Here is a 27,552-nt window from a genome sequence, read left to right as displayed (position 1 = left end):
TTGGAGAGGTGACAGTATTTCTTCCTCCTCAATCCACCACTGGATTCTCTGCAGAACAAGCCTTGCTATCATCTTCTGTACACAATCTATTAAACTTATCGGCCTATAATTTCCTGGATCCGAATGCTCCCCCTTTTTGAAGATCGGGATGATCTCAGCACCCTTCCAGGTGGCCGGTATGGGTGAGCCTTTGGCAATACCATTTTCTAGGGTTTGAATGTATAGTGCCCAGATCTCCTTATCATGCATAAATAAATCGTCTGGGACTTGATCCAAGCCTGGAGCTCTTCCTTTCGGGATAACTTTCAATATTTTTTCAACCTCTGTTCTTCCAAAATGTAACGGGATAATATCCCTATGCAGTCATAAACCTACATCTATTTTTAGGTATGGGTTGACAGTGCATCTGTCACATGACTTTTTAGCCTACACCAATATTATTCTGCTTTCCTTGCTTCCACACAAATACATATCCATTTCATTTACTTGTGATGCTTCATATTGCCAAACAACATTTCTTTAAAGCCAGACCATTGTTTAATTCTGTTAAATGATACAAGGCCTTTTTTGCTTTTAAAGGTTCATGTGCGCTGAGTGGTGTATTATGAAAGACGTAAAAAGTTTGAAAATAATAAAATGTATTATAATAAAGACCATTGATACAATACAAACCCCAAACTAATAGATGATTTAGCAATTTTACACATTATTTATTATTACTGAACTGAGTAATGTTTGTGTTTACAATTATTGGGCGCTTTATTCACGCTGTCTGTGATCTCCAGATTGCCACCGTCTCGGTATAAAAGTGTGTTTAATTGTTTGGTGCTGCAACATAGGCTGCCCCAGCAATACTTCCACAGAGGGAAAAACGAACTCAACTCAGCATCCCTAATAAATCTGTTATCAGTGTTGATCTGATAAATCCATTCCTGGGTGACTTCCCACAGCGCCCAAGCCATCTACTTGGAAACAGCTCGCTTCGTCCCGGGCTGGAAATTTGTATTTTATTCCCTGCAGCTGGCTGAGGTGGTGGGGTGACATAAAATGAAGAAATAATCTTAATAGATTTTGATTATATGTTTTCCACTATCAACTACTGAAAGTAACAAGCAGTGGCGTAGCCAATAGGTCTCCCTTTTTGGACCGTATAAGTATTTAGTATTACGTATTAAGTATTTAGTTATGCAGCAGAATATCCTTGGTGCAACTGTTGCATGGCTAAATACTTATAAGGTCCCAATGCGAGACCTATTGGCTATGCCAATGCTTGTAATACAAGTTATGCATTATGAATTTCTAACACACACTCATAAGATGGCACATAGGTACAGGCTGCAACTAACAACCATTGACAAAGTCAACAGTTCAGGCTTGTTGTAAGTGTAATGTTACTTGATGTATTATATATCAGGATGTAATGACCGAAACAGCAAAATTCCAGTCGTGCGGCACAACATGCTTAGCACAGGTTTTTTAGCTTAGGTGTTTTTAAGCTGCGCCCTTAATCACCAGGGCCAAGTTTTAAGTGAAGTGTCCCATTCATAAAAGCATTCAGTGTCAAAGACCTAGAGTACATACAGATGTATTCCACGCATTACATTTAAATAAGGAATTTTCCCTCAAGCAAGGCAAAAATGACTAAGCAAGCAAAATATAGAAAAGACTGAAATGCGGGAGCTGATCCAGGGAAATACAGTCGGAGCATTCATGATAGATCAGTGAGCTGAAAGCATGCAACTGAACTATGTACTGATCTGCAGGTCACAAAGTGTGAATTCCACCAAACACATTCAGGATACCCTCCTTCAAAAGGTGGTAATACACATACTTACTTAACTCATACAGATTTTCCAGAAAGTGCAAAAGCCACGAGGACTGGTAGTTTGACAATTACCATTTCTGCATCTACAGTTCTATTAAATACAGGAGCGCCTCATTTCCACCCCGGAAAGGTCCATCATTGATGTAAAACTGCGGGTATTTCCTGGGCAAGAGATGTGCGGATATCTAAAAACGAGTGTTTGAAATGTAGTGTTCTACTTTTAGAGGTTGTCCCACGCTTAAATCCAAAAAGGCTGCCAACCATCTAAATGTACGCTGTCATTCTGGCTGAATTTCCAACTAAGTGGACTTTACCATCAACAGATTTCAAATCCCGATTCTCTGTATTAGAATGCGATGTATTTATGAGTGAGCAGGGTGGGACTAGAAGAGGCAGAGAGCAGAGGAGGCAACGCGTGAGCAGAAGGATCAACGCGTGAGCAGAAGAAACCGGGAGCTATGAAGGCGCTGACTTTTCAGAGGGGACAGTGATCAGAAAAGTAGTCCATGTTAGAGGGGGCAGGGAGCAGAGAATCAGAGTGTGAACAGCATGTTTAGCTGAAAGGATGGTGAGCACGAGAGAGCTTTGTATGAGCAGAAAGAACAGTTAGTGTTCACGAGAGACAAGAAGGATAGGCGGTCAGTGTTTAAACAGAGAGGGTGGTGTGCTTCCAGAGAGGTCAGCGAATGTTCAGAGAGAGCAGATGGTCACTGTGTAAGCAGAAGGCGACGGTATCAGAGTATATATTTGTAAGGAGAAAGGAGCAGAGGGTAGTGGGTTCTCAGAGGAACAGGTAGCAGAGGAGGTAGTGTGTGCTCGGGGGGGAGGCAGAGAGAACGTTGGGGGCAGAGAGGGCTATGTATGAGCAGAGGAGGCAGCAATATCAGTTAGTGCTTAAAAGAGGCATGGAGGAGAGGTATCAATCAGAGTGTGTTTAGACAGGGCTGTGAAGGGCATTCTGTGAGCACAAGAGGCGGGAACAGAGGAGAGTAGCATGTACACTGGGTACCAGAACAGAGATTTGGCAATTAAATTAAAAGCATTGTTTAGTCTTAAAATAGATCAAACTGCATTTGAGTAAGTGGCTAAGCCCTGCTCTCCAGTATCACCAGCAGCTCTTCCAACCTAGACTTAATAAGCACGGATGACGATGAGGTGGTGGGGGAGGGGTGTTACCAGCATGAGAACGTGGTGATTAGGAGGGGGAAGAAGGAACATGGGCAAAATGCAAAGAAACAAAAAAAGTACCTGAAACAGCGTGATCGGAGGAGCAACACAAATTAAGCTCAATTCATCTCAGTTTGGTCCAGGTGCTGGAGAGGAAACCGGAAGTGGTGCCTTGCCTGCGCTAATTAGGAAGTAGAAAAGAACAAGAGCACTCAATGCAAGCTGTGTATGAAAGCGAAAGTGATCAGATGTGCTCTGTGTTAATCACACAAGTGGTGGGCGCGCAGCAGTGATCGAGCTGGAAGGGAGGCAGATGGTGGCTGCGCGTGTGGCGTGGACGCAAACGCTAGGCCGGCTGTGGCAGCACTTTGTAAACCTGTATACTAAATGTCTCTACGAGCGGCGCATGCGCTGGCTCTGGCGAGTTCTAAAAAACGGTCTCCAAGCTGTTAGTGTTAGGGGTGATTGAGCCCTCTTAGAGATCCTGGTCCAGCATTATTGTGCTGGTACCAAAGGCGGCCCCACACAAGGCACCACTCCAGAACTTAGGTTCTGTGTAGACTACAGGGGACTCAATTCTGTCACAAAGCCAGGCGCACACCCCATCCCCGAGCAGATGAGCTCATCGACATGCTGGGCACATCCAAGTTCTTGAGTACCTTTGATCTTCCATCAGGGCACTAGCAGATTGCTCTCACTGAGGGGGCAAACAGAGGTCTGCATTCTAACCCCAGAGGGCGATTTCCAATTCAGGGTGTTGCACTTTGGCTTAAGGGATGCTCCTGCCACCTGTCTGAGGTTGGTCAACAGGGTCCTGACTGGGAAGGAGGCATTCTGTGCTGCCTACCTGGATGACATTGCTGTTTACAGTTCCAGCTGGTAGGAACACCTGTACCACCTCCAGGAGGTGTTTCAGGGCAGCAGGCAGGCCTGACTACCAAGGCCAGTAAGTGCCAGATATGCCAGGGTTCTTTGGTATATCTGGACCACATTTTGGGTGAAGGCAAGGTGCAGACCCTCCATGCCAAGACTGAAACCATCCTGGCCTGGCAACCCCCTAAAACACAGAATACTATAGGAGGATTGGTAAGGGGTATCACACCATTGTCGCCCCCTTAACAGAGTTTACTTCTAAGAAGCAGCCCAGAAAGGTGATCTGGTCAATCAATCGGGGGTTTTTAAAACACGATACTCACTATTGAGGGTCTCAAGGCACTGAGGAGGAAGGGGAGTGGGGGAAGGGGGTGGTTGTTAGAGCAACTCCTTGGTCAACCGAAGAGCCAGGGCTTGAGATCCTTTCTGAATAGGTGCAGTGTCTGGCTTCATCTGATGCGGAGGGAGAGTTTGTTCCAGGTGTTGGCCGTGATGTAGGAGAAGGATTTCTAACCCGCTCTGGCCCTGTGGATGCGGGGGACTGTGGCTAGGGCTAGGTCGGCGGAGTGGAGGATTCTCTTGGGGGCGTGGAAGGAGATTCTTTTGTTGAGGTATTGGGGTCCGGTGTTATGAAGGCTTTTGTAGGCGTGTGTGAGAAGTTTGAAGGTTATTTTTTTTTTAACGGGGAGCCAGTGGAGGTCGCGGAGGTGTTGGGTGATGTGGTCATGTCGTGGGTTGTTGAGGACAAGTCTGGCTGCGGCGTACTGAACGGTCTGGAGTTTGCGGAGGAGTGTTTTGTTGATTCTGCCGTAGAGTGCGTTTCCGTAGTTCAGTCTGCTAGTAATCAGTGTGTAGGTGACGGTCTTCCTGGAGTTGAAGGGGATCCATTTGAGGGTCTTGAGGGGCATGCGGAGAGTGTTGAAGCATGTGGAGGACACAACGTTGATCTGCCAGTTCATGGTGAGTGAAGAGTCGAGTATGATGCCGAGGTTGCGAGTGTGGTCCATAGGGGTGGAAGGCTCATCTTTGTCCCTGGACTTTACATCGCAAGCACCGTCAATGACAACACCGGACCTCGCACTGCAGCCACACTGCGGCTCTAAACTGACACACCGCTTCGGCTGCATGAAGCATCTTCGACAAGGATCCTTTCAATGCTTCAAACCAGGATTGAAGGTACTTGATTCAGTTGGCCTAACAGGGTTTCTTTAGCTGGCCATGCTCCATCTCAGTTGCTATTTTGTTCCTGTGCGGCTCGACCAAATACTCACAGTTAGCTCTGTCGGGCTCTTTCGTTGTTTGTTTTCACTGTGCTACTGTTTGAAGTGTTGCACAAATACTTTACACATTGCCTGAGTTAAGCCTGACTGCTCTGTGCCAAGCTACCCAAGCTCGGGTTAGTTTTGTGTTTGCTTGTGACTTCACCCTAAGAAGAATTGTCGTTACTACAGTCAACCAATTTCTTGCAATGATGCTATATTAACAGACATTTGCAAATAGATTAAACATACTCTTGACTACACTGACCTTCCTTAAAGGATTTTTTTTAGTTAATACCAAGAGCAACTTTTGAATTATTCATTGCTATGCCCGCTGTAAGATGCTGGATTTAACAGAATTACAGGATATTACTTTCAAGTAGCCATAAATAGGAGTGTGGCCAGCCAAGATTACCGCCTAGATGCGACTCCTGGCTGCTCCTGGTGGAGAACAAAAATACTGCACACCCTGCAAGACCTTGCTCACTGAGAGGGTGTTGGAGTTGCCTGAGTGTCAGACGAGACCAAAGGCTGCTGAATCAAGCAAATCCCTGGGCGATGGATCCGCAAGACCACAAGGTCAGACCAGCAAGGGCCGTGCCCAGGTGGCTGGCGTTCTGCAGGAGCCGAACCCTTGTGCCTCCTGGGTCGCAACATTAGCACAGGACCCAGCACCAGTGGCAAACGTGGCTCCTGAGGGAAAGAGGTCTCCTGTACCCTGAGGAGTCGCCGGCCCTGGAGGACGTTGTAGGAGAGTAGGATCTGCTTGCTATGGTTACCCCCACTTTTTGCTGGTGTTTCACTGATTTTTCTACTTTAGTCTGGGTGGGGCCCTGCTAACCAGGACCTCAGCCTAGCTGCTTCCTCTCTAAATTGATTGCATGTACTTTAGGTACACTCCAGATTGGCTACTGGGTTTCCCTTGTGAGTCCCTAGTATATGAACCTTAGGTACCAAGGGCATAGGTACCCCAGAGGCCTACTTGGGGCTGAAGCATGTGTTATGCCACCCCTGGGAAGCCTTCCAAAATGGCACTAAAGGTCTGCTACTGCAGCCTGGGTAAGGTGGTGCTTGCACCCTTTACTAAGATATAGGCTACCTATATCTACCTTTAAATACAGACACATATAAACCTATAAGTCACTCCTATTGCAGGCCTTAACAATCCTGAAGGCAGAGTGCTTGGTTTTGTGTGAGAGGGCACCCAAGCATGAGCTGAGCCCCTCTGCAGCTTTCGTAATCACTTCTCTGCAGCTGTTCTGTGATACAGCCATACCATATACTCTTAAGTGCATTATAACCTCGCGGTAAATGCTAACTTTGGAATTGCTGCATCAAAACATGTCGTGTTTGGTGTCAAACACTTTGGAATCCTACCCCCCCCCCCCCCCCCCCAAGTTCTGGCGGCGGGGGTAGAATTCCACCCTTCTAGAGGGAGAAGACATTTACACACTTACCTGACCGGTAATAGTTTAAAAGAGCCCCAGCATCACAAAATGGATGCTGCTGCCACAGACACGAGTCTGACCTCCTGCTGCTGGACGAAACTCCAGCAGGGGAGGCCTGGACAATAGGTTTCCTTTCACAGGGAGGGGTAACCACCTCCCTAGACAGGCTTTAGTGTATTGGGGCTGGGCGGGTGCATTCAGTGAATGCTTTTCAGACAGTGCTGGGGGCACACTTGGTGTCCCTGTGCACACCCCAGTTCAAACCAGTTACAGGGGCACTCTGCCCCTGCTCTGGCGCGAAACTGGACTAAGGGGAAGGGGTATAACCACCACCTCCCCAGGTGCTCCCAAAGGTGGGACCTTAGAGATAGTCCATTCCCTAAACTTAGTAGAAGTATAGGTATCCAATCCCTAGGACTTTAGATTACCCTGGATGAAACTCTGCAACATATATCCTGGAACTTCGACATTCTATTTCGACTAAAAGACGGAAGGATCTCCCTTGGGGTCAACGAGTGACTCCCCTGTTCAAACAGGCACCAAAGACGCATTTTGCCGGTTGGCATTTCCAAGGCTCCCGCCGGATTCCGAAGGATTTGCGACACAGGACACGGACTTCCAAACATCTCCGAGGCCGACATGAGATCACAGCAAAGCTGAGACCTGTAGCCATCACGAGAGACTTGGGATAGGAACTACTGGACACCGTGCACATTTGCTAGTGCACCTACTTCCTGAGCTTTCCTGAAGTTGTGCATTGGACTACTCGTAGTCCAAGCCCTGAGCACCATCTGCTCCGAAGATTGTGGGCCTACACTCCACGAGTATTCCGTGGGCCCGCTTCTAGCATTTCTGCTCGATGCCCCTTTGCAATCCCTGGTCCGTGGACTGGTGGGTCCCCACAAAGGTAACTCTTCTGTTTCTTGGTCTTCCCTGGTTGCTCCAGACGTTGCCTGACTCCCCCTCCTAAGGGTGAGTCCCTCAGACCTTGCCAGTCTGCTCCGAAGCCAACTTTGCATTCTGAGTCGGTTGCTGTTGCCAAGGCTTGTTGGGGCCAATCCAGACACCGACACCGCAGCACTCGACATCCGACGTGGGACAGCTCAAATCCAGCTCCTGGTTGTCGTCAACACCTCCTTGGTTTCGTGGCGGAAGAGTCAAGCTTCACCTTCTACACCTGAAATCACCCGACATCGGTGGGCATCTTCTTATTGCCTCCCTGGTCACTAGCAAGTGACCCAGACTCTGTCTCCTCTGCTTTCAGGTTATTCAGATCTTCGATCCACCCTTGGATCCATCCGGAAACTTTTCACCTGGTCGCCTGCAGCACTTCTTTGCAGCTCTCCATAGGAAACGACGACGAAACCCGACACGAAAAGACACCTATGCACCCGGCTTCCCTGCGTGAGGTAACACAAGTACGTTGGTGATCCCGTTGGTCTTGACTCTCAAACTGTCCAGTTCTCAAGGGGTTTGCTCCTAGTCCACTCCTAAGTGTCCCTAATCTTTAAAAATCTAATCGCAACTTTCTCCATAGAAGTCAATGGTGATTTGCGGCTGTGTTTAGAAACTGCACGCGTCCCCCGTGGGTCTCCTGTGTCCTTACCTTGGGGGGTTCCAGGTTGCCCCAGCAGTTCTACAGGCCATAGGCCTTGTCTCTATGACTGTAGTGGTACTTATACCACTTTTTTAGTATATGGTTTGTGACGCCCCTAGGGCTAAACGTATACTGTGCTAATTTGCCGTGTGCTAAATAAGTTTACTGCATGTACTTTTGCCTCTAAACTCATAAAGAGACTAGAGGGATGTGTTTAGATTAAATACATATATTTTATATTTATACCTGGTGTGGTTCTCCTTTCATTTGGTCATTCAGGAGATTATAGACTGGTAAAACAAGCTGATTTACATTCCTTCAAGACTTAGCCTGAAGGCTGCTCTCCACAGCTACCACTAGGATAGCTTTCTATATAGGTTGTCTTTAAACCTACCATCAATAAGGGTCGTTTGGACTGGTGCAAGGTGCCCACTAGAATAGTGGACAGCATATGCCAGGCCAACTTCTCACAGACGTGGTAGCTGGGCTTTTGAGGGTGGCCCGGTGGACACACTGGCCCCTACTTCAACTTGACATCCCACTGATAAGAGGATGCCCCTCCCTGCTTCCAGAACAACAGATGTGGATGGAGGACAGGGGGCAGGATAGAAGGTGCAGAGCCCCTCCGAGATGAAAACAGCACCCAGTAAAGCATTGAGGGGGGTTACTGTGCTGCAGCCTGGTGTAAGACCATGGACCGTGCACCAGTGGCCTTGAGGCATGTAGGCAGTATCTGGGGGCCTAGTCTGGGCAGCGGCGACATAGAGAGCCTGACCCTGGGGGAAGAATGCAGCTGATGACCCCATCTGGCTCAATGCCACAGATGTGAGTGCAGCACACATAATTATGGACACATACACACTGGGAGCCCCGTGGACAGCAGAGATTGTGGGGGCCCTGGGTGGGACTGGTCCAGAGTCCTGCAAGGGTAGGTATGGAGAAATCAGGAACCGCTGAGACACAGGCAGAATTAGCACCACCATGTTAAAGTGCGGGACCCCTGATATGATGGAATCTCCCCTTCAGTGTGGCGAATTAACTTGCTGACAAGGGTGGGTGCCCAACTGGATGTAATATGTGTGACGTGCTTGCATGCACCATCTTTCCCTTATCCCCGGGGAGCTGCCCGGCCCAGACTATAGCTAAGACCTTTGTGGTGGTTCCATGGCAGGAGGCCATTGCTGATGTTGTAACCTAGGGAGCCCCAGAGGCGACCAACAGGTCCCCATGACTGGTGCAGGGGATTTACTGGTGTTTAACACTCTGGACTAGTAAAGTGCTCTCGTAATGGGCAACGAGAAGGGGGCAAAAGCGTGGCAATCTAATGAAATCGATCAATACACAGTCTCACGCCCTGAGACACCAGTGCTGGAGCGTGGATATGACGCACGCACTGAGGCCTGGGTCCAGGCGCCCACTTCAGCAGAACTCCTTGTGGCCATCCAGGGTCCTGTGTTGCACTGGAGGGAAAAATGGACCTAATGCCCATTGAAATAAATCATTTGTGCATGGATTTATGGACGGTATCTGCCAATACTTCGGCCATGATCTGGATGTACACAGGAGGGTAAGTCTCTGAGGGCCACGGTGGCTGGACTTAAGTGCAGTGCCACACATGGAAGAGCTCTTGGAGTATGCTGATGGATGATCCAGGCGAAACAACATAGGCCTTGTGGGCTTCCCAGAGTGAGCGGGGAGCCCTTAGGCAGAACTGTTCCTTGAAAATTGGATCCTGAACATGCTCAAACCCCAGCAACTTTAAAGATTTTTACAATTGAAAGAGCACACAGGCACTGGTGGCGGAACTGCAACTTGGTGCGCCACTCAGATCGATTATAGCCCAGCTCTTTAACTACTGCAATGCCATACTGTAGCATGTACGTACGCAGAGCCCTCCTTGGTATGAGAACAAGCAAATATTCATATATGTGGGTTATACCCGCAGGGTTCAACAATTACGCAAAAGTTTCTGCCTGTAAAAAAAAAAACCTGAGATATCGCAATATTAAGTACAGTTTAATGTTACATGCTAAGCTCCTAATACAACTTGGTGGGCATATTCACTTCTATGAGTCCCCCCAGGAGGTCATGGACTGGCTTGAATCCCTGGGCCAGAAACGTGCTTCATGGTTGCCTAGAAAGAAAGAGAACAGTACCTTTCCTGTGCAGCGCGCTAACAGGATTAGAATGTCGTCTTCGGGGACCCGGAGACTGTCAAAGAAGTCGGATCTTGGTGTGCCCAGATTAAACGTTGAGGTCGGCCATGCCAGGGTCATCGAAACACAATGCTTTCTCACAAATTAGACTTATGCTATATACCCGGAGTGTCAGTACGGATTCTGGCTAGGCGCCTAGGGCCTTATTGTGGTGCCTGATCCTATTTCAGGGGACTGTCTGGAGACGTTTGCTACCCTAACAAGGGGAAATGGGGCAAACCGGCTCAAATAGCAGAATAATGAGGTGTGAAACTTTGAAATACCAGTTGGCAAATATGCCTGGTGAGGAAAGCAGCGTGAATGTAGCCCGCACAAATGTTAAAATAATAAAAAATGGTATTCTCCCCGCATGTAATAGATAACGTGTTCCCCCAGCAGAGCCGGTAAGGCTCCTGGCTGCCCGTATGGCGACTGTTTAATACGAATAACCAATGAGTAATGCTCGTTTTTGCTCCACAGCGGGGTTGGGGGGGGGGGTGTTGGAGGACTCATCCTATGGCGGTCTGCTGAGTACCTTTTCTAGTCTTGTAGCCTGCAGGGGGGAAACGTTCCTTGGCCAATGAACACATTCAGAGAGTCTATTGAGAGATTCCACACTCCGCGAGATCTAGTTGAGGGTGGTGGCAGTGGTGTGGACGGTGAGCAGTACCCTTTTGCCCAATGTTTGTTCCAAAAAGAGTCCTGTATTTTCTGCCTATGGGTGGGGGGGTTGGAGAGGGTGTTTGGGGGAATGTTGCATCATGTTGACGTGTCTTGATCGGGGTTCCTCATGCCAGTATGAAACTTACTATACTATGATGGACGTTGATACCCAGTGGTAGGGCCCTGATGCCTACTAGCCATAGTTCTACTGACCACAGGGAGTATATGTAAGTCCTTCATGTGGAATGTACAGGGTGGGGCTAATAAGACAAGAAACATGTTACAGAGTAAATGCCTACTTAAAAAGATATGATGTTTCAATTGCGTTTTTTGTAAGATACACACTTCTGGGGAGATTGCTTTGATATCCTATGGAAAAAATGCAGCGGGCATGTATATGCCACTTCTTGTTCTGGATTTGCAAAAGGGGCCCTTATATGATGCCACCTAGGAACCTGTTTAGGAAGATGCAGCTGTGTGTATGAGGGGAGGTATGTCATACTACATGGGACCTTAGACCCTCATGAAATCTGCCTTGTAAATGTTTATGCACCCAATGCCGATAGTGCAGAATACTTTGGGAAGGTGATAACAGCAACACTGGGGTACATGCCAACTGAGATTATGCTGGCCGGTGACTTCAACTGCGTCCTAGACCAAAATGTACAGATCCGCCCCTTACCCCCAATCCCCCATGACAGGCACAATGCAGAACATGACCTAATCCCTTAAACAGGTATTGGAATTGATGGTTATTTGGTGGGTCCAACGGACACACACTCACACTCACACTCTCTCTTGTTATGCACCAGCAGCTGACATGTACATCAGTTTGATTATTTACTGGTGTAGGCAGACATGACCTTGAGAGTGACTGATACAATATATTTGGCTAGGTATCTGTCCAGTCAGTCGCCCTGCTTCTGACCTTCTCCTTGGCCAGGCCCCTACCCTGAGTGCCGCTGTGGTGGATGAAAACAGAGGCCTTAATAGACCCAGTTTATAAGGGGGATGATTGCTGACGCCCTGACGGACTACTTTGCACACAACTGGGGGAGTACACAGACTAGAATAATAGAATGGGATGTGCTTAAGGTGGTGCTAAGTGGGGTGGGTATGCCCGCTACCACAGGTACCCGACAAACGTTAGAGAGGGACTTGATGACACAGGCAGATAAATAGGCAACCTTGGAATTAGCCCTCTCAAATGTTCAGGAGGTGCTCCGGGAATAGGTCAATGTTACGAGACAGGCCTACTCCTTGTGGAATAGGCTTGAGAAGAATGTGCGACTCACCTACAGGCGCCACTTATATATGGAGGGAGACAGGGCGGGATGTATACTGGCCAGGATGATTAAACAGGAGAGGTACATGCAACCCATACTGGCTATTAGGGACTTGTCCGGCCGAGAGGTATACATGCAGGAGGCCATAAACAAAGCATTCATGGAGCATCTCCGGGGAGTGTATACTTCTCCTCACAGTGCACCAAACCCATTAGTCAGGGCCTACTTTGATGCACTGCCGCGCTTAGAGGGGGACAAATTGCTGGACTTAAAGATCCCACTGATAAAACAGGAGATACTCCAGGCTGTAGACTTCCTTAAGACAGCTAGGACCTCGGGGTGTGGGGTACTGTCTACCTGCGGAACTATCTAAGGCATTTAAAAAGACTCTTGCTAATAGGCTACTACCGGTCTATCTGGAGGTCCACGGGCGGGGGGGTATACTTCCTGACTCCACACGGGAGGCCCTTGTCGTTCTGGTGGCAAAACTGGGGAAGGACCCGCTGGACGTGGTGACCTATTGCCCCTTATCCCTGTTAAATGGATAATCAGAAAATACTCAGCCATGTACTGGCTGCGTGCCTGCTTCAATAGATCCCGAAACTGATCCACCCTGACCAGTCGGGGTTCACGTCATGCAGGAAAACACTCTGTAATTTGCGGCGATTGACTCACATTCTTCACGCTCACTGCTTGGAACAAGATCAATACGCCTTAGCCTTCCTGGACATAGAGCAGGCATTTGATTCTGTGTGTGGGAGTATATATGGAAAGTATTATTGAGAGTAGGGCTGGACCCAAGTACATTGCTTGGATACAGCTGCTGTCCACACAACCATCAGAACGAGTGAAGATTGGGAATTATGTGTTTGCATTCCTATTGCAGATGGGTAAGCGGCAGGGATGGCCACTGTCTCTCCCTTTGTTTCCCCTTGCAATGGAGCATGTGGTGTGTAGACGGTGCCAGGTACTGAAATGTTGGGGATTCAGGTGGGCTTGACGGTCTATGTTGTGTCATTTTATGCTGATGACATGATGGTCGATGTCCTGCAGCCGGCCTCTTCGTTTCAGTACCTTCTGAATTTCATGAGGAAGTTCGGGGACCTCTCAGGGCTACACGTAAATCAGTGAAAGTCTGCAATGTTCTCACTGGGCCAGCTGCAAGGAGTGGCCGCGGTATTGTTCCTGGAGGTGAGACTACCCTGGAGAACAGACAGCGTCTGATACCTTGGGATGCATATTTCACATAAGGTGCAACGCTGCCATGAGCTTTACCTGGGAAGGTCCATTAACAACCTCTGCTCCTCTATCAAGTTCTGGAACACATTGAAGTTTTCCTTGGTGGGGAAAATAGGCTGATTAAAATGGTGGTGCTGCCTCTTCGTGCTACAAGGCACCATGCATGTTCTTGCTGTTTTCTCTCCTGAGGCGGAAAGCCGGGAGATGTGCTGTGTGTTAAGCTGACAATTTGGTTGTGCCTCCTTTTGTTGTGCCAATTGTTTTTACTATCGTTTTTTAACTCCCCTCTCATTTTGCCTAAAATCGCCTTGCACTTGGCACTAATTCGTCGGATGTGTAATCCTTTACCCCCCACTTGGTCGGTGCTCAGCCGAGTTAGGTGCTGAGACACACGGACCCGGGCGGTGAAACATTGCAGCGGCCATCTTGGTGGGAGGCCTGGACGCTAGCAATCTAGTCGCCAGCATATAAGGAGCAAGCTAGGGCAGTCGCGAATTCTTGCTGTTTTCTCTCCTGAGGCGGAAAGCCGGGAGATGTGCTGTGTGTTAAGCTGACAATTTGGTTGTGTCTCCTTTGTTGTGCCAATTGTTTTTAAAATCGTGTTTTAACTCACCTCTCATTTTGCCTAAAATCGCCTTGCACTTTGCTCTAATTCGGTGGATTTTTAATCCTTTACCCTTCACTTGGTCGGTGCTCAGCCGAGTTAGGTGCTGAGACACATGGACCCGGGTGGTGGAACTTTGCAGCGGCCATCTTGGTGGGATGCCAGGACGCTAGCCGTCCAGTGGCCAGCATATAAGGAGATGGACATTCCTCCGGGCAGCGGACGCGATCAGCGGACGTGCCGTTCCCGCGCCGGAGTTACGCCTGAGTCCAGCCCGTCTGCGCCCGTCAGCGCCGGTGCCACACATACTCAGGCCTCAGTAAGTCCTCTGTATACCCCGTACGAGTTACAAGCATTAAGACCACTCTGGCAGCCTTGCCATTATATGTTCCCCCCCAGAGAAGCTCCTCGATACTTTTGAGTGTCGATGTACTAGGATAGAAAGTCTTTCCACCACCTCAGACCCCTTAAAAAAGCAGCCCATGCCTAAGAAGCGAGAACCCTCCTCAGTCAGGAAGGATACTGGGTATCTTATTAATGCACGGTCTCCTGTTAAGAACAATATCGCGTTCAGGGACTTTATCTCTGAAAGAAAGCCTTCTTGGGCTTTTATCACGGAAACCTGGGCGTCCGAATTTACCGGACCCGAGCTTGTTAATGCCATTCCTGAGGGTTATGCCCTGGCAAGAATGGATAGAGTGGGTCCTAGGGGGGGGGGGTTTAGGTATACTGTATAAAAACTCATTAAAATGCCGGACCGAGCTCCTCCTCTCCCCTCCCCTCTGGACTCTTTCCAGGCCATGTATTTCTCCCTCAATCCTTCTCCTTCTGTTTCTTTCTCTGCTCTCCTGATCTACAGGCCTCCTGGCCCTACGTCTGCCTTTAGTCATGATTTATTGAAAATCTTGGAACCATACATTGACAGACCTAACATGACCATCTTGGGAGACTTCAATTTCTATTTGGACAATTTGAACTCTGGCGATACTTCTCTTTTGCTAGACTCCTTGGCATCCTGTGGACTGTTTCAAGGAGTGGGAAGCCCCACCCACTCAGCCGGACACACTTTGGATGGAGTGTTTACCAACGACTCGAGGCTAGTAATAGGCTCCCCCCTCCCCTTGTCATGGTCAGACCACATGGCCGTCCCACTTGAATTCACATCTCAACATCCCTCTGTGTCCCTGTCGGATCCTTGTAAGTGGGAACTGAAAAGGAATTATAGGGGAATTAACAACGACACACTTGCACCGTTGATGTCCAGTCTCAGGCCCCCATAACGATGGACACCGACATGGCTGCTCTTGATCTCTTTAGCACCATTGAGAGGGCCATGGATACTCTGGCTCCGGTCAAACAGCACTATTCTGCCAGAAAACGACCTTCTGCTCCTTGGTATTTGGACTCCCTCAGACTGTTAAGGCAGGGCTGTAGGAAACAAGAGAGATGTTGACGGTCTCATCTTGATCCGAAGGAAAAAGAAAAACACAAAACTCTCCTTATGGGGTACAAATCAGCGGTGATGGTGGAAAAGAAGGTCCATTTTACTAAGCTGACGACCTCTCTTAGTTCCTCTAGGGAACTCTTTAAAATCATAGATTCTCTGTCCGTCCTCCATTCACCAGATCCCATAGTGGCGTCCCAGGAGCTGTTTGATCAGATCTCCACCTTCTTCCATACTAAGATAGTGAATATTCGCTCAGCTCTGGAAACCCTAAATCTAGACCTAGAGGTTCCAACTTCTCTGGCGGCTCTGTTAGCTGAAGGCCAGTACAATGATGCCAGTATCAACTTCTCTAATTTCCCCCTCCTCACCTATGAACAACTGAATTTGCTCCTGGATAAACTTAAATCTGGATCTCCTCTGGACCTGTGCCCCTTGAAGATCCTTAAAGAGTGCAGGGAGGTACTGTTGCCCCCTCTTATGGAGGTGATCAATCTTGCAATCTCTAAAGGCATCTTTCCTGCCCCATGGAAAATGGCGATAGTTAAACCGCTTCTAAAAAAGGCTTCTTTAGATCCCGGGATTTTAAAGAATTTTCGCCCCATTTCCCTGCTCCCTGCCCCCGCCAAGATGCTTGAGGCTCATCTAAACCACCATTTGAGTACCTTCCTGGATAACACCAGCCGGCTGGATTCTTCTCAGCATGGCTTCCGGAGGGCACATAGTACTGAATCCGCCCTCAAAGTGGTCATCAACATCATCCGCGCTAAGGTCGACAGTGGCCAGACTACCCTTCTGAACCTGCTCGACCTGAGAGCAGCGTTCGATACCCTGTCCCCCTCCATCATGGTGACTTGCCTTAGAGAGAGGGGAGTGGGTGGACCAACACTGAGCCTTCTGACTTCCTTTCTTAACCAACGAAAACAGAGGGTTAAGTTGGGTGACTTCCTTTCTCCCATCAAGCCTGTGCAATGTGGGGTCCCTCAGGGCTCGTCCCTGAGCCCCACTCCTTTTATTATCTACGTGGCCCAACTCGCCAGGCTTGTAAGATCATTTGGGCTGGAAGTGTTATCATACGCTGATGGCACCCAGATCATGGTCTCCGTTTCCCAATCGGTGAGTGCCACCGCACTCAATTTCAGGAACTGCATGGAAGCAGTTTCGTATTGGATGATTAAGAACTTCCTGAAATTAAACGGGGAGAAAACCGAAGTCCTTATCTTCGGGGGCAAACAGGAGATCTGGTCCACCGATTGGTGGCCCTCCACCCTCGGAGCCTGCCCTCTGCCCTCAACCTTGGGGTTATCTTAGACACCATGCTCTCCTTCGACAAACAAGTTAGTAGGACGGTGTCAACATGCTGTGGTGTGATTAGAATCTTGAGGAAGATTACACACTATCTTACCCCTAAAGCTCTAAAACAAGTTCGGTCACCCTCGTATCCTCAAGGCTGGACTACTGCAATGCACTGTACCTAGGCATGAACAAAAAGCTGGTTCATCGCCTACAAACTGTGCATAATGCAGCTGCCAGGTTTGTTGTCGACGCCCCGAGACGTTCTTCAGGCTCTCCTGCACTGACTTCCTATTCAGTCCAGGATAAATTTCAAGATTCTATGTTTCACCCATAGTGCTCTGTATGGGTCAGGAGCAGAAGACATTAAGTCCCTTGTGTCCTTCTATGCTCCCAGTAGGGCCTTACGCTCGGCCAATAAGAACTCTTTGTCTGTTCTGCGAGTTGTCAAAGCCAGATGGGGAGGGAAGGCTTTCATCTCCCTCGCTCCTAGATTGTGGAACATGCGGAGCTTAAAGGACAAACACCGCTTTTCCTTTTCCGCAAGGCATTAAAAACCTGGCTCTTCTTAAAAGATTATCCATAGTTGGCGCACGCCTTACACCTACAGCAGTGGTACCTTCTTTTATGCGCCTTGACGCCCTTGGGCACAGTTGCGCGATACAAATCCTTATTCATTCATTCATTCATTCATTCATTCATTCATTCATTCATTCATGAAATCTCCCCAGGAATCTTTCGAGAATTAGATCAGCTCCTGCTTGAGCTACTGTGGACTTGAAAGTATGCAGGATGGGACTCTCCACACTCAAGTTAGAATGGAGATCCCGGATCTTGAATTGTAGTATTTTGTGGCTCTGCTGTAACATGCAGTACGTTGGTTCGATGATGGGAACAGCAGGGGAGTGTCTTTACTGGCAGGTACTTATGGAGATGCTGAACTGGGGCCCCTCCTGCTACAAGTGCTGGGGACTATGTATGCAGCCTTTGAAAGAAAGCAGTAAATGGCTGATCCCTGTGCGCCAGAGCTAGAGGTTTGGATGGTCCAACTGTTTCCGCAAATTGCTCAGACTATGGCCATAGACTGGTGTTGTGATGGGGGTGCACTACACTAAATAATTTATGTCCGGACGGACGCTTTATCAATATGCAGGATGCCTTCGAGACCTTTGGCCTGAGGCAGGGTCCGGGGACAGTTCCTTCAGTATACAAAGATTTCCACCATGACCACAGAAATAAGTCCCACGTTCCCTGGGGCCCCTGAACCCACGCAGACGCTGGTCTTGTTGTCCATGGCACAGGGCCTGGTCTATAACGCACTTATATTGAGCCCTACAGACTTGTAGGCCCACAAGACCCTTGTGAGGAAGCTTGGCAACAGTTTAGCAAAGACCCTATTACAGCAAAGGAGTGGGCCAGGGTGCACCGGGGAGTAGTACCGTGCTAGCCAATGCGCTATTCAAGCTCATTCCCCTAAGCAGCTACATACTATATATCCTACTGGAGACCCGGGATGCATGCGCTGTAGAAGTGTGCCGGCAGATCATGTGGTGTGGAGCTGCCTACATCAGTCCACGGGCTGGGAGATCCCCCTCTGGATAAAGCAATGTCTCTTATGCCTGATACCCGAAAGGAAAAGGATGAAGCTAATCAGGAAATTCACACAGCTTAGTTCAACATTGGATGGTTGAGTCCGAACCCGCTCTTGCAGCGAGATTTGATTGAATGGGCAGGAGCGGAAGAGGTACATATGAGAAGACTGGCTGGCGGCTTTCCTTTGTGGGGAGCTATGATACAAGACACATGCCACTGCCTATCTAAGTGGTTCTCAGGCTGGAGACCAGGGGAGCTCCCAGACATCACATCCATACAGACACACTAGGGGAAGGAGCCAGACATGGATGGGACTGAGGGACTGGGCTATCCACGACGACTATGGACATTCGCAGCAGGACACCTAAGTGAGGTCAAGAGTCTTCCTGACTGGCATACTGAGTGCCTGATGGAGCGATGGGGGTGTGCGTTTGTTATCTGTTTCTTTATAGAATCTGATGCAGTTGTGCTAGATATTCTCTTCTGTCGAGATAGTAATTCTGGTCTGGTGCCCGGTAAAGGTATATCTGTGAATAAAGGGTAGGTACCCATTGGACTGAAAGCTAATTTGTACTAATACCTGTGAGTGGACTGGACTTGTATATCGCAAATGCTAATAAATACATTATTTTTTAAAAAGTAGCCGGAAAATAATCTCATGTCCACTGCAGCAGGAAATAGTTGCCTTTTTGCAATTTATGTACTTTAACAAATAGCATGTGTCTGTTTGTCTTTAACAATTAGGCGAGTGTTATATCGTAAGAACTGTTTAGGCCTGTTCACTTGAAACACTCATCCAGGTGCTGTAATCAAAGTCACTTGCACTCATAAGTCCTGAAAGATTTTCCTTCATTTAACAAATTCTAGAAATTACCACATTTCGGAGCTTTTAAAAAAAAATACTCGTGCGCTCTCTATAGTGTCATCGGGTTTTGTTTTATTTAAGTGCTACAAACTCGTGCTGCTGTGGCCAGCATATTAGCTCTTCCCCCACACAAAGCAGCAAAGAAACTGTGCTGTATTAAAACTCAACATAACAATGGAACACATAATAACAATAATGTCTGTTATTCAAAGGATTGCACTTTGGGGACTTTTCTTTTGATATTTTGTTCAGTTGACCTATTTAATCCAGTTCATTGTGGGCTACAAGTCCAAGGAGTGTTTTACTAGCACAAAATGTTCAAAGTAGGAAATTACGCATGTATATCCATGTGTCTACTGACAAATACCCGTATGCAGATATGTATCTGCCTCTACATGTTACTGCATGTGTGTGAGAGCATACGCATGCATGCATTTAGGTATTGACTGAATGCAGGTGGGTCTCTGTGTTCTGTTTTTACATCCAAGCACAACCTACTGTTAGTACAACAAAGAACTCATACTCCTAAACAAAGCCAGACCTATTGACCATCCAAGTGCTTGGTAGATTATTTCCAGGTTGCTGTGCTTCTATCCTACTCTTGACCCTGTTATCGCATACAATTGTGTCATGTAAATGTTCTTTGGTGCAACATGCTGTTGATCTGTTGAAAGTATGTTTTACATCTGCTCCAGTTTCAGGCATGAAACAGCTAAACTCCACTGTATTGTGGGAGGATGCTGTTTAACTTTCAGTAAGGGCATACTGTAAAATTCTGGAGGTAGATCAGTGAACCAGCAGCTCCTCTGCATATACTATTTGGAAGATGAGGACCCCAAAGTAGACCTCTTCTCCCACTTTCTCTGTATGAACCATGTCACTTGTTCCTTGCGCTTCCTTTGCGATGTATTTCCTGTTTCATTGCAGTTGCCCATGCCCTACCTGTTTAATGTGCAAAGGACTCTCACAGTGTTGCTGCCCATCCTGTACCTGTTCATTGTGAGCAAGGAAGCGTGGCGTGCTCCTGACTGAGAGGTTCCTGCTCATTGTTTGTGAATCAACTTTCACTGCTGTTGCTGATGGCAATGCTGTAAACACTGTTGGGCACACCACATTTAATGTTTGGACGGCAGGGGTGGGTGCTTGCAACACTGTTACTATGTTTGTTCTGTTATCTTACTTTTGCTTTAGACCTTTAACTTCTAAGATGCAATGCCAAGCCATTAAACATTTTAGAAAGTCACCTCGCTTTTGTTTCACTCAAACGGAACTGCAGCACAAACAATAAAGATCGCTTATATCCTAATTACAATCATATAATAGTGTAACTAATTTACATTTTCAGAGACAGAACACCAGTTTGATGATGACTAAACTATCCATTTTGTCTGTGGTTTTTTGTGTGTCTTTTTTGTCTAGCTGCCTTCCCCTGGCTGTCGGATCTGCTTATACGAGGATGGAACTGAGCTGACCGAAAGTTACTTTGCAAGTATCCCCGATAATACGGAGGTGGTCCTGCTCACAGCAGGGGAGGCTTGGCAGGGCTGTAAGTGGTATAGTTCACAAAACAATTAAATAAAGTACTTGATAATCGTCCTTCAGATAAAGTGAATATATTGTGTTCAAATGTTATTGGTGACGGTATTCAGGTTTCAAATAAATGTTATTCTAACAAAGATACGTGATAAATATCAACATTGCCCTTTGCCTTGAGAGTTGTAAGCGGCAAATGAAACTGAACGCACAGTTCATTGGCCTGTGGGAGCAAGGACGGCATCAGTCGCTTGTGTTCGCTGAACTCCATTACCCTTCCCTTCACCTTCACCCGGTGTTGTTGTGAAGGCCCCCCATACACTAGTAATATGCATTTAAACTAAACATAGCAGTCCTACTTAAAGTTACGTTTCATCTATTGTAGTATTAACATACACCAGTGATACAGCCCTTCGGTCACGTCCACCACTAACAGTTTCCAATGAATACCCAAACTTGGTATGTTCTTTACCTGCTGTTCTTCCAGATGAATCTTTTTGGATGTCTGACATCTGTTGTAGTCAAAATCTAGAAGAGTTTGGATTTATGTCCTAGTGATCAATGGCCCTGAGGAGCAGACATACTCTTAGTAAAATCTTTAGGAAGTATTGAGGGGCAGTTGGGCGCCAACTATACAATCAAACTTCACATAGTGCTTAGAAAGAAATATATTCTTCCAGTCAAAATGCAATTGCAAGGAGAATATTTTAAGTCGTCTTCAGTAACTTGCATGCCAATGCATTTTTACTGCTTTATTCCATTGATAGATCACAAGATTCCCATTTCTTATAGTGTCGCCTATCAGCTGTTACAGTTGGAGTGTGTGTTTGCTGCAAATGTTTACTTGCCAAAACTGAAACAACCAATTTGAAACATTTCACATCTATGATTTCATCATTTGTAACATTGGGTTTTTCCATCTACTTACCTGCATTGCAATTCATTTTATGTATAGCCAATTAAACAGGCTCTGAAAGAACGATGAAAGACCACGAGAGCCAAAGAAATAAAAAAAATACTTTGAAACCATTAGCAGCACATTTCTAACTACGAGAGAAAGAAACCTAATGGATCAACTGTCTCAGAACAGTGGATCATGGTTTAATTACCTGTAGCAAGGTGGAAATACTTTGTGGTAATATTAACACAAGTCCCAAAAGTGGACCTCTGATTCGCACTGGTAATCCTTAGCTCAGTCCTGGTAGAGTGGCAAACAGCACTGATGCTTACTTAGAGGAACATTTTAAACATTTCAGAGCAACAACATGGACAATAAGTAATTTACACGACTTGAAAGAAATCCAACCCCAATGTATAAAATAGAGCTTATTTTTATATAAACTTTGACACCAAATAAAGTCAATACAGTTTGTATAGCCGGAGTGTCCGTTTTTTAAGTGTTCAATAAATCAATACTTTGCAGAGCTGTCAAACTTTAACATTGCGGTCAGTGGTAGAGTGGCAAAGTGCAGTCGGGCTAACCTAGAGGAACATGTGTTAAGGATTTCCGAACTCTCAAAATGAACGATAAGTAATTGGAACTACTTGAAAGAAATCGGACACCTATTTATAAAAGTAGATCTTATTTTTATATAAATGAAGACACCAAAATTAATTCAATTAATCAATGTAAACTTTATTTCGTCTTTGAGATAAAAACCATAAAAGTAGTACAATCCATAATAAATACATCGCATATAAATCATCCTCAATAAAATCACATTAAAAGACAATAAATATAGGTGACCTAATAAAAGACCTAAATTACAATGTAGGGAAATGGAACATGTCCTGCCTTTGCCAGAAGTTTAATCAAAACCATTTCTCAGTATAACAAATTTTTTTTTAAACTGAGAACATTAAAAATAATGGTTCGCAGAAGCATTTGCAAATATACCAAAACAGGTCTAATCTGGATAAATGTGTCCCTTTTCAGTACTGGGAGGATACATTGTTTCTGTAGTAGGGGATCTCTGTGTATAGTCATAATCTAGTGAATAGTCCCGCCCATGTGCGCGGACCCCGGAGCAATCAAAAATAATCACTTAAACTGTCAAAACATGCAGACCTGCATAGACACTTAAGAGAGACTTTAAAGACAGATAATGCAGCCTATATCCACAGGCTACACTGTCCAATACTTCAACTAGAAATTCCACCAAAAACCACAACAGCACAGCCTGTCCAGGGTTTTCCACAGAGAAAACCTTGCCTTTAACAGCAAAACCCTCTGGAATGATAGAGAGGAAGGAGTGGACAGACAAGCCCCATAGGCTGCCATTATGTGGCTCAAAACAGGATACTGTGCCTTTAAGAGAACTTTCCAGAAGCCTCACAGTATCCCAGAATGCAGTGCAGGTCCCTTTCACCTTCAGTTCTTTTTTCCGGCTCCTGCTAGCAGGACCCTGGAGCATTAGCTCTTCTTTTTTGAGTTTCTATACAATTTTTGTGATATTTTTGGATTTTTGTAGCTTCACTCGACGTCTTTGGCCTTTATCTGCATTCTGCTGTGTTTTTTTTGGCAGAATTTCTGCAGTCGTCTTGTCTTTAGACTATTTCTAATCTGACAAGTGCTTTGTCTGCAGCTGAACTGAAGGCCAAAGCTGAAGCTCACAGGGTTTGTACTCTGTGCTTGCCTGTGTCTTTTGACAGCTGTCTTCTCTGTACCTTCTTTTCTAGGGGGCTTCGGCTTCCAGGTTTCAAACAGAGGAGTTTGAAGGCATCTTCAGCCTCTGGGTGAGGAGAGGGTAGGTCCTCTACCGAGGCCCATGCTGTGATCTCTGGGGATATCCCCAGTAAAGGCACGTCTGAGCTATGACGCGGTTCCGGTCTGCGTCGGGCCGTCAAGGGCCTCGACGTCATGGGGTGCCTCGACGTCGTGGGGTGCCTCGACGTCGTGGGGTGCCTCGACGTCGTGGGGTGCCTCGACGTCATGGGGTGCCTCGACGTCATGGAGTGCCTCGACGTCATGGAGTGCCTCGACGTCATGGAGTGCCTCGACGTCATGGAGTGCCTCGACGTCATGGAGTGCCTCGACGTCATGGAGTGCCTTGACGTCATGGAGTGCCTCGACGTCGACGTCATGGAGTGCCTCGACGTCGACGTCATGGAGTGCCTCGACGTCGACTTCATGGAGTGCCTCGACGTCGACTTCATGGAGTGCCTCGACGTCGACGTCATGGAGTGTCTCGACGTCATGGAGTGCCTCGACGTCATGGAGTGCCTCGACGTCATGGAGTGCCTCGACGTCATGGAGTGCCTCGACGTCATGGAGTGCCTCGACGTCATGGAGTGCCTCGACGTCATGGAGTGCCTCGACGTCGACGTCATGGAGTGCCTTGACGTCGACGTAATGGAGTGCCTCGACGTCATGGAGTGTCTCGACGTCATGGAGTGTCTCGACGTCATGGAGTGTCTCGACGTCATGGAGTGCCTCGACGTCATGGAGTGCCTCGATGTCATGGAGTGCCTCGACGTCATGGAGTGCCTCGACGTCATGGAGTGACTCGACGTCATGGAGTGCCTCGACGTCATGGAGTGCCTCGACATCATGGGGTGCCTCGACATCATGGAGTGCCTTGACGTCATGGAGCAGCGATGCTCGACGTCATGGAACAGAGATGCTCGACGTCATGGAGCAGGGATGCTCGACGTCATGGAGCAGTGATGCTCGACGTCATGGAGCAGTGATGCTCGACGTCATGGAGCGGTGATGCTCGGCGTCATGGGGCGGTGATGCTCGACGTCATGGAGCGGTGATGCTCGACGTCATGGAGCAGGGATGCTCGACGTCATGGGGCAGGGATGCTCGACGTCATGGGGCAGTGATGCTCGACGTCATGGGACAGTGAGGCTCGACGTCATGGAGCGGTGAGGCTCGGCGTCATGGAGCAGTGATACTCCTTTTGGGGCATTGGTCGCTTGGGCTCTGCTCTCTTCCGTTGGGTCCGGACGTCAACGTTACGGATGGCTCGGCGTCTCAGTGTTTGACACCGTAGTGACATTTTGACGTCTGAGTGTTGGTTGTCGTAGAGACAGTCACTGTCTTGGTGATGGTGACGTCGTAGTGAGGTCGACGTCATGGGTTACAGCTGCAGAATACTGCCGGCTCTTGACGCCTGGGTCTTGTTCCAGGCCTCGCTCCGTGGTGAGCCTCTCTTCGTAGGAGGGGACTTTGTGTTCCCGGCACCTTCCACTCACGACGCAGAGCAGTTGATCAGCGTCGAGGAACCCTTCTGATGGGGAGTTTGTGGTTACTCACCACGTGTAAGCGAGGGACGTTGGTCCTTTTGCTTAGTTTTGAGTACTTGCATACCTACTCGTCTGCTAGGTCGCCTCCTGCTCAACCACCACTGGTGAGACCATCGGGGATGTTTCAGAATCCTCTCGGTTCCCTCTCCCGCCCACCACCCCAGGGGCCTTTGGCCCCTCAGTCTGCGAACCTCCGTGCCTTGATGCCAGGAATGCGTCTTCCATGAGTATGGGGAGTCTCTCTCCGACTCTTTACTGGTTGGCAGGACTTAACTTTCATCCACTACCACCTGACAGAAGGTTCTGGCTCCGACCGTGCTCCTGACTTGGTCGCAGGGGTGGTGGCATGTAGAACTCGTGCTGTGGCCCGCTGTTGCTGGACCGTTGTGGTGAGATCCCTCTGTGGGGGTGTTTTCTTCACCGATTTGGGGTTCCTCTGCCGAGAGACAGGAGGGAAGCCTTACAAGAGGTGGTCTAATGGGCCTGATTGTTTCGGATCTAAGCATCGGTGTCGGAGCGGAGTTTTCTCTCCTGCCGACCCCCAGGTATTGTGGGTTTGTCCTACGTTGCCATACTTTTATTCGCCTGACGTCTCTGCAGCCTGCGGCTCAGCAGTGTGCTTCTACTCTCCCGTTCTTTGGGCAACCCTTGGGGCCATGGGAGTAGTGAGTGGCTCGCATGAAGTCTGAATCGGAGACTTTTGGACGGCTGTAGGTTTGGGGCATGGAGAACGGCTTGAGGCCTTCTGCCCTTTCTAGCGGTGTTTTTCCTCCCAGGATTTGCCGGTGGTCCCTGGCCGCCATTTAATGCTTTACAAGTATATTGTGCGCATACGCGGGAGAGCTTGTTGCTCCTTGGCGAACAAAGGCCGGCTGGGTCTAAGTCAGACTTCGGTTCATCGACCCTCCTCCAGCAATTCCTCCGGTCGGCTCGCGGTTTCAACTGCGCGAGCTCCAAGCAGAGGCCGATATCCTGTTTAGGAAAAGGGCGATAGAGGATATACCTCTGTCTCAAAGGGGAAGAGGTCTGTACTCCCGGTTCTTTCTGGTTCGCAAGAAGGACAAGAACGAGTTAAGGCCCATTCTGGATTTGCGACAAGCAAACAAAAGGATTCGCAGAAGAGGAATTTCGCATGCTGTCGTTGCATCAGGTTTATACTCAGCTGCAACAGGGAGATTGGCTCGGTGCCATAGATCTACAGGATGCATACTCCCATGTGCTCATTGCACACAAACACAGGAAGATTCTGCGATTCCAAGTCAGCGCCCATCATTATCAGTACACAGTACTGCCAGTCGGGCTGAAATCTGCGCCCAGACCATTCTCGAAGTGCATGGCAGTGGTAGCTGCACGCCTGAGGAAAAACGAGGTGGTTTCTCTATCCGTACCTGGACGATTGGTTGATCAAGGCCTCCTCCTTCTCGGAAGCTCAGGCACACTTCCAGAGGACGTGCGTTCGCTTGAACGAGCTGGGGTTGCACATCAACATGTCCAAGTCTGTCCCGATTCCGGTCTAGTGCATACAGTACTTGGGAGCCTCCGTCAATACGCTGTCAGCAAGCGTGTCTCCTTCGGAGGAGAGACGATTATCTCTCCTTAGGAAGGCTCAGGCTCTTGTGACCGCCCCATCTACAACAGTGAAGACGGTGTCTTCTCTACTGGGGTCGATGGCCTCTTGTATCTTCCTCACGCCAGACGCACGGCTGCTCATGAGACCATTGCAGGAGTGCTTGGAGGATCAGTGGGATTAGAGGAAAGGATCTTTGGGCGACAAGATACGACTGTCTCTGCGTGCTCTTCAGTATCTGAAGTGGTAGTGTTCAGCGGAGAATCTCCTAAGAGGGGTTCCCTTTCACAAGGACATTTCCACACAGACTGTCGTGACGGATGCGTCTCCCCACGGCTGGGGGGGCCCTTTCCGGAGACATGTAGATACAAGGAACGTGGTCCCCGATGGAGTCCACGTCTCACATCATTTTCCGGGAACTCAGAGCTGTTCACTTGGCACTGAAGGCGTTTCTGCTGTCCTTCCAGACCAACTCTCTGCTTGTACAGACGGACAATACGACCACAATGTATTACCTCAACAAGCAGGGGGGTTCGAGATCGCGCACTCTGTCGCAGGAGGCGCGGGCGATCTGGCGCTGGTTTTTAGCCAGAGGACTGACGCTAACGGCTACCCATCTGCCAGGTGTGCAGAATGTTCAGGCAGACGTGCTGAGCAGACTGATTCAGGAAAACCACGAATGGGTCATAAACGACGAAGTATTAGGGGAAGTCTTCAGCAAATGCCGAGACTTCGCCTCCAGGTACTGCCTGCGGGGAAGCTGGGGAATGCGTTCTGGATTAACTGGTCGAACAGCTTTCTGTACGCTTTTCCACCCTTTCCCTTGATTCCGGCGGTGTTCATCAAGCTG

General features: G+C 48.1%; 1 protein-coding gene across 1 annotated transcript in view; it reads left to right on the top strand.

The window, feature by feature from the left end:
* DFFB (DNA fragmentation factor subunit beta) overlaps positions 1–27,552 on the top strand; it is a 133,643-nt gene that overhangs the window by 10,075 nt on the left and 96,016 nt on the right. Inside the window, exon 2 of the mRNA XM_086921736.1 lies at positions 20,771–20,897. Coding sequence (XP_086777862.1) covers positions 20,771–20,897 — 127 coding nt within the window. The remainder of the gene's footprint in view (positions 1–20,770; positions 20,898–27,552) is intronic.

The sequence above is a fragment of the Lissotriton vulgaris genome, chromosome 5 (assembly GCF_964263255.1).
Source record: "Lissotriton vulgaris chromosome 5, aLisVul1.2, whole genome shotgun sequence".
Classification (NCBI taxonomy): domain Eukaryota; kingdom Metazoa; phylum Chordata; class Amphibia; order Caudata; family Salamandridae; genus Lissotriton; species Lissotriton vulgaris.
The sequence above is the reverse complement of the archived record's forward strand: the minus strand, read 5'-3'. Positions and strand labels throughout refer to the sequence as shown.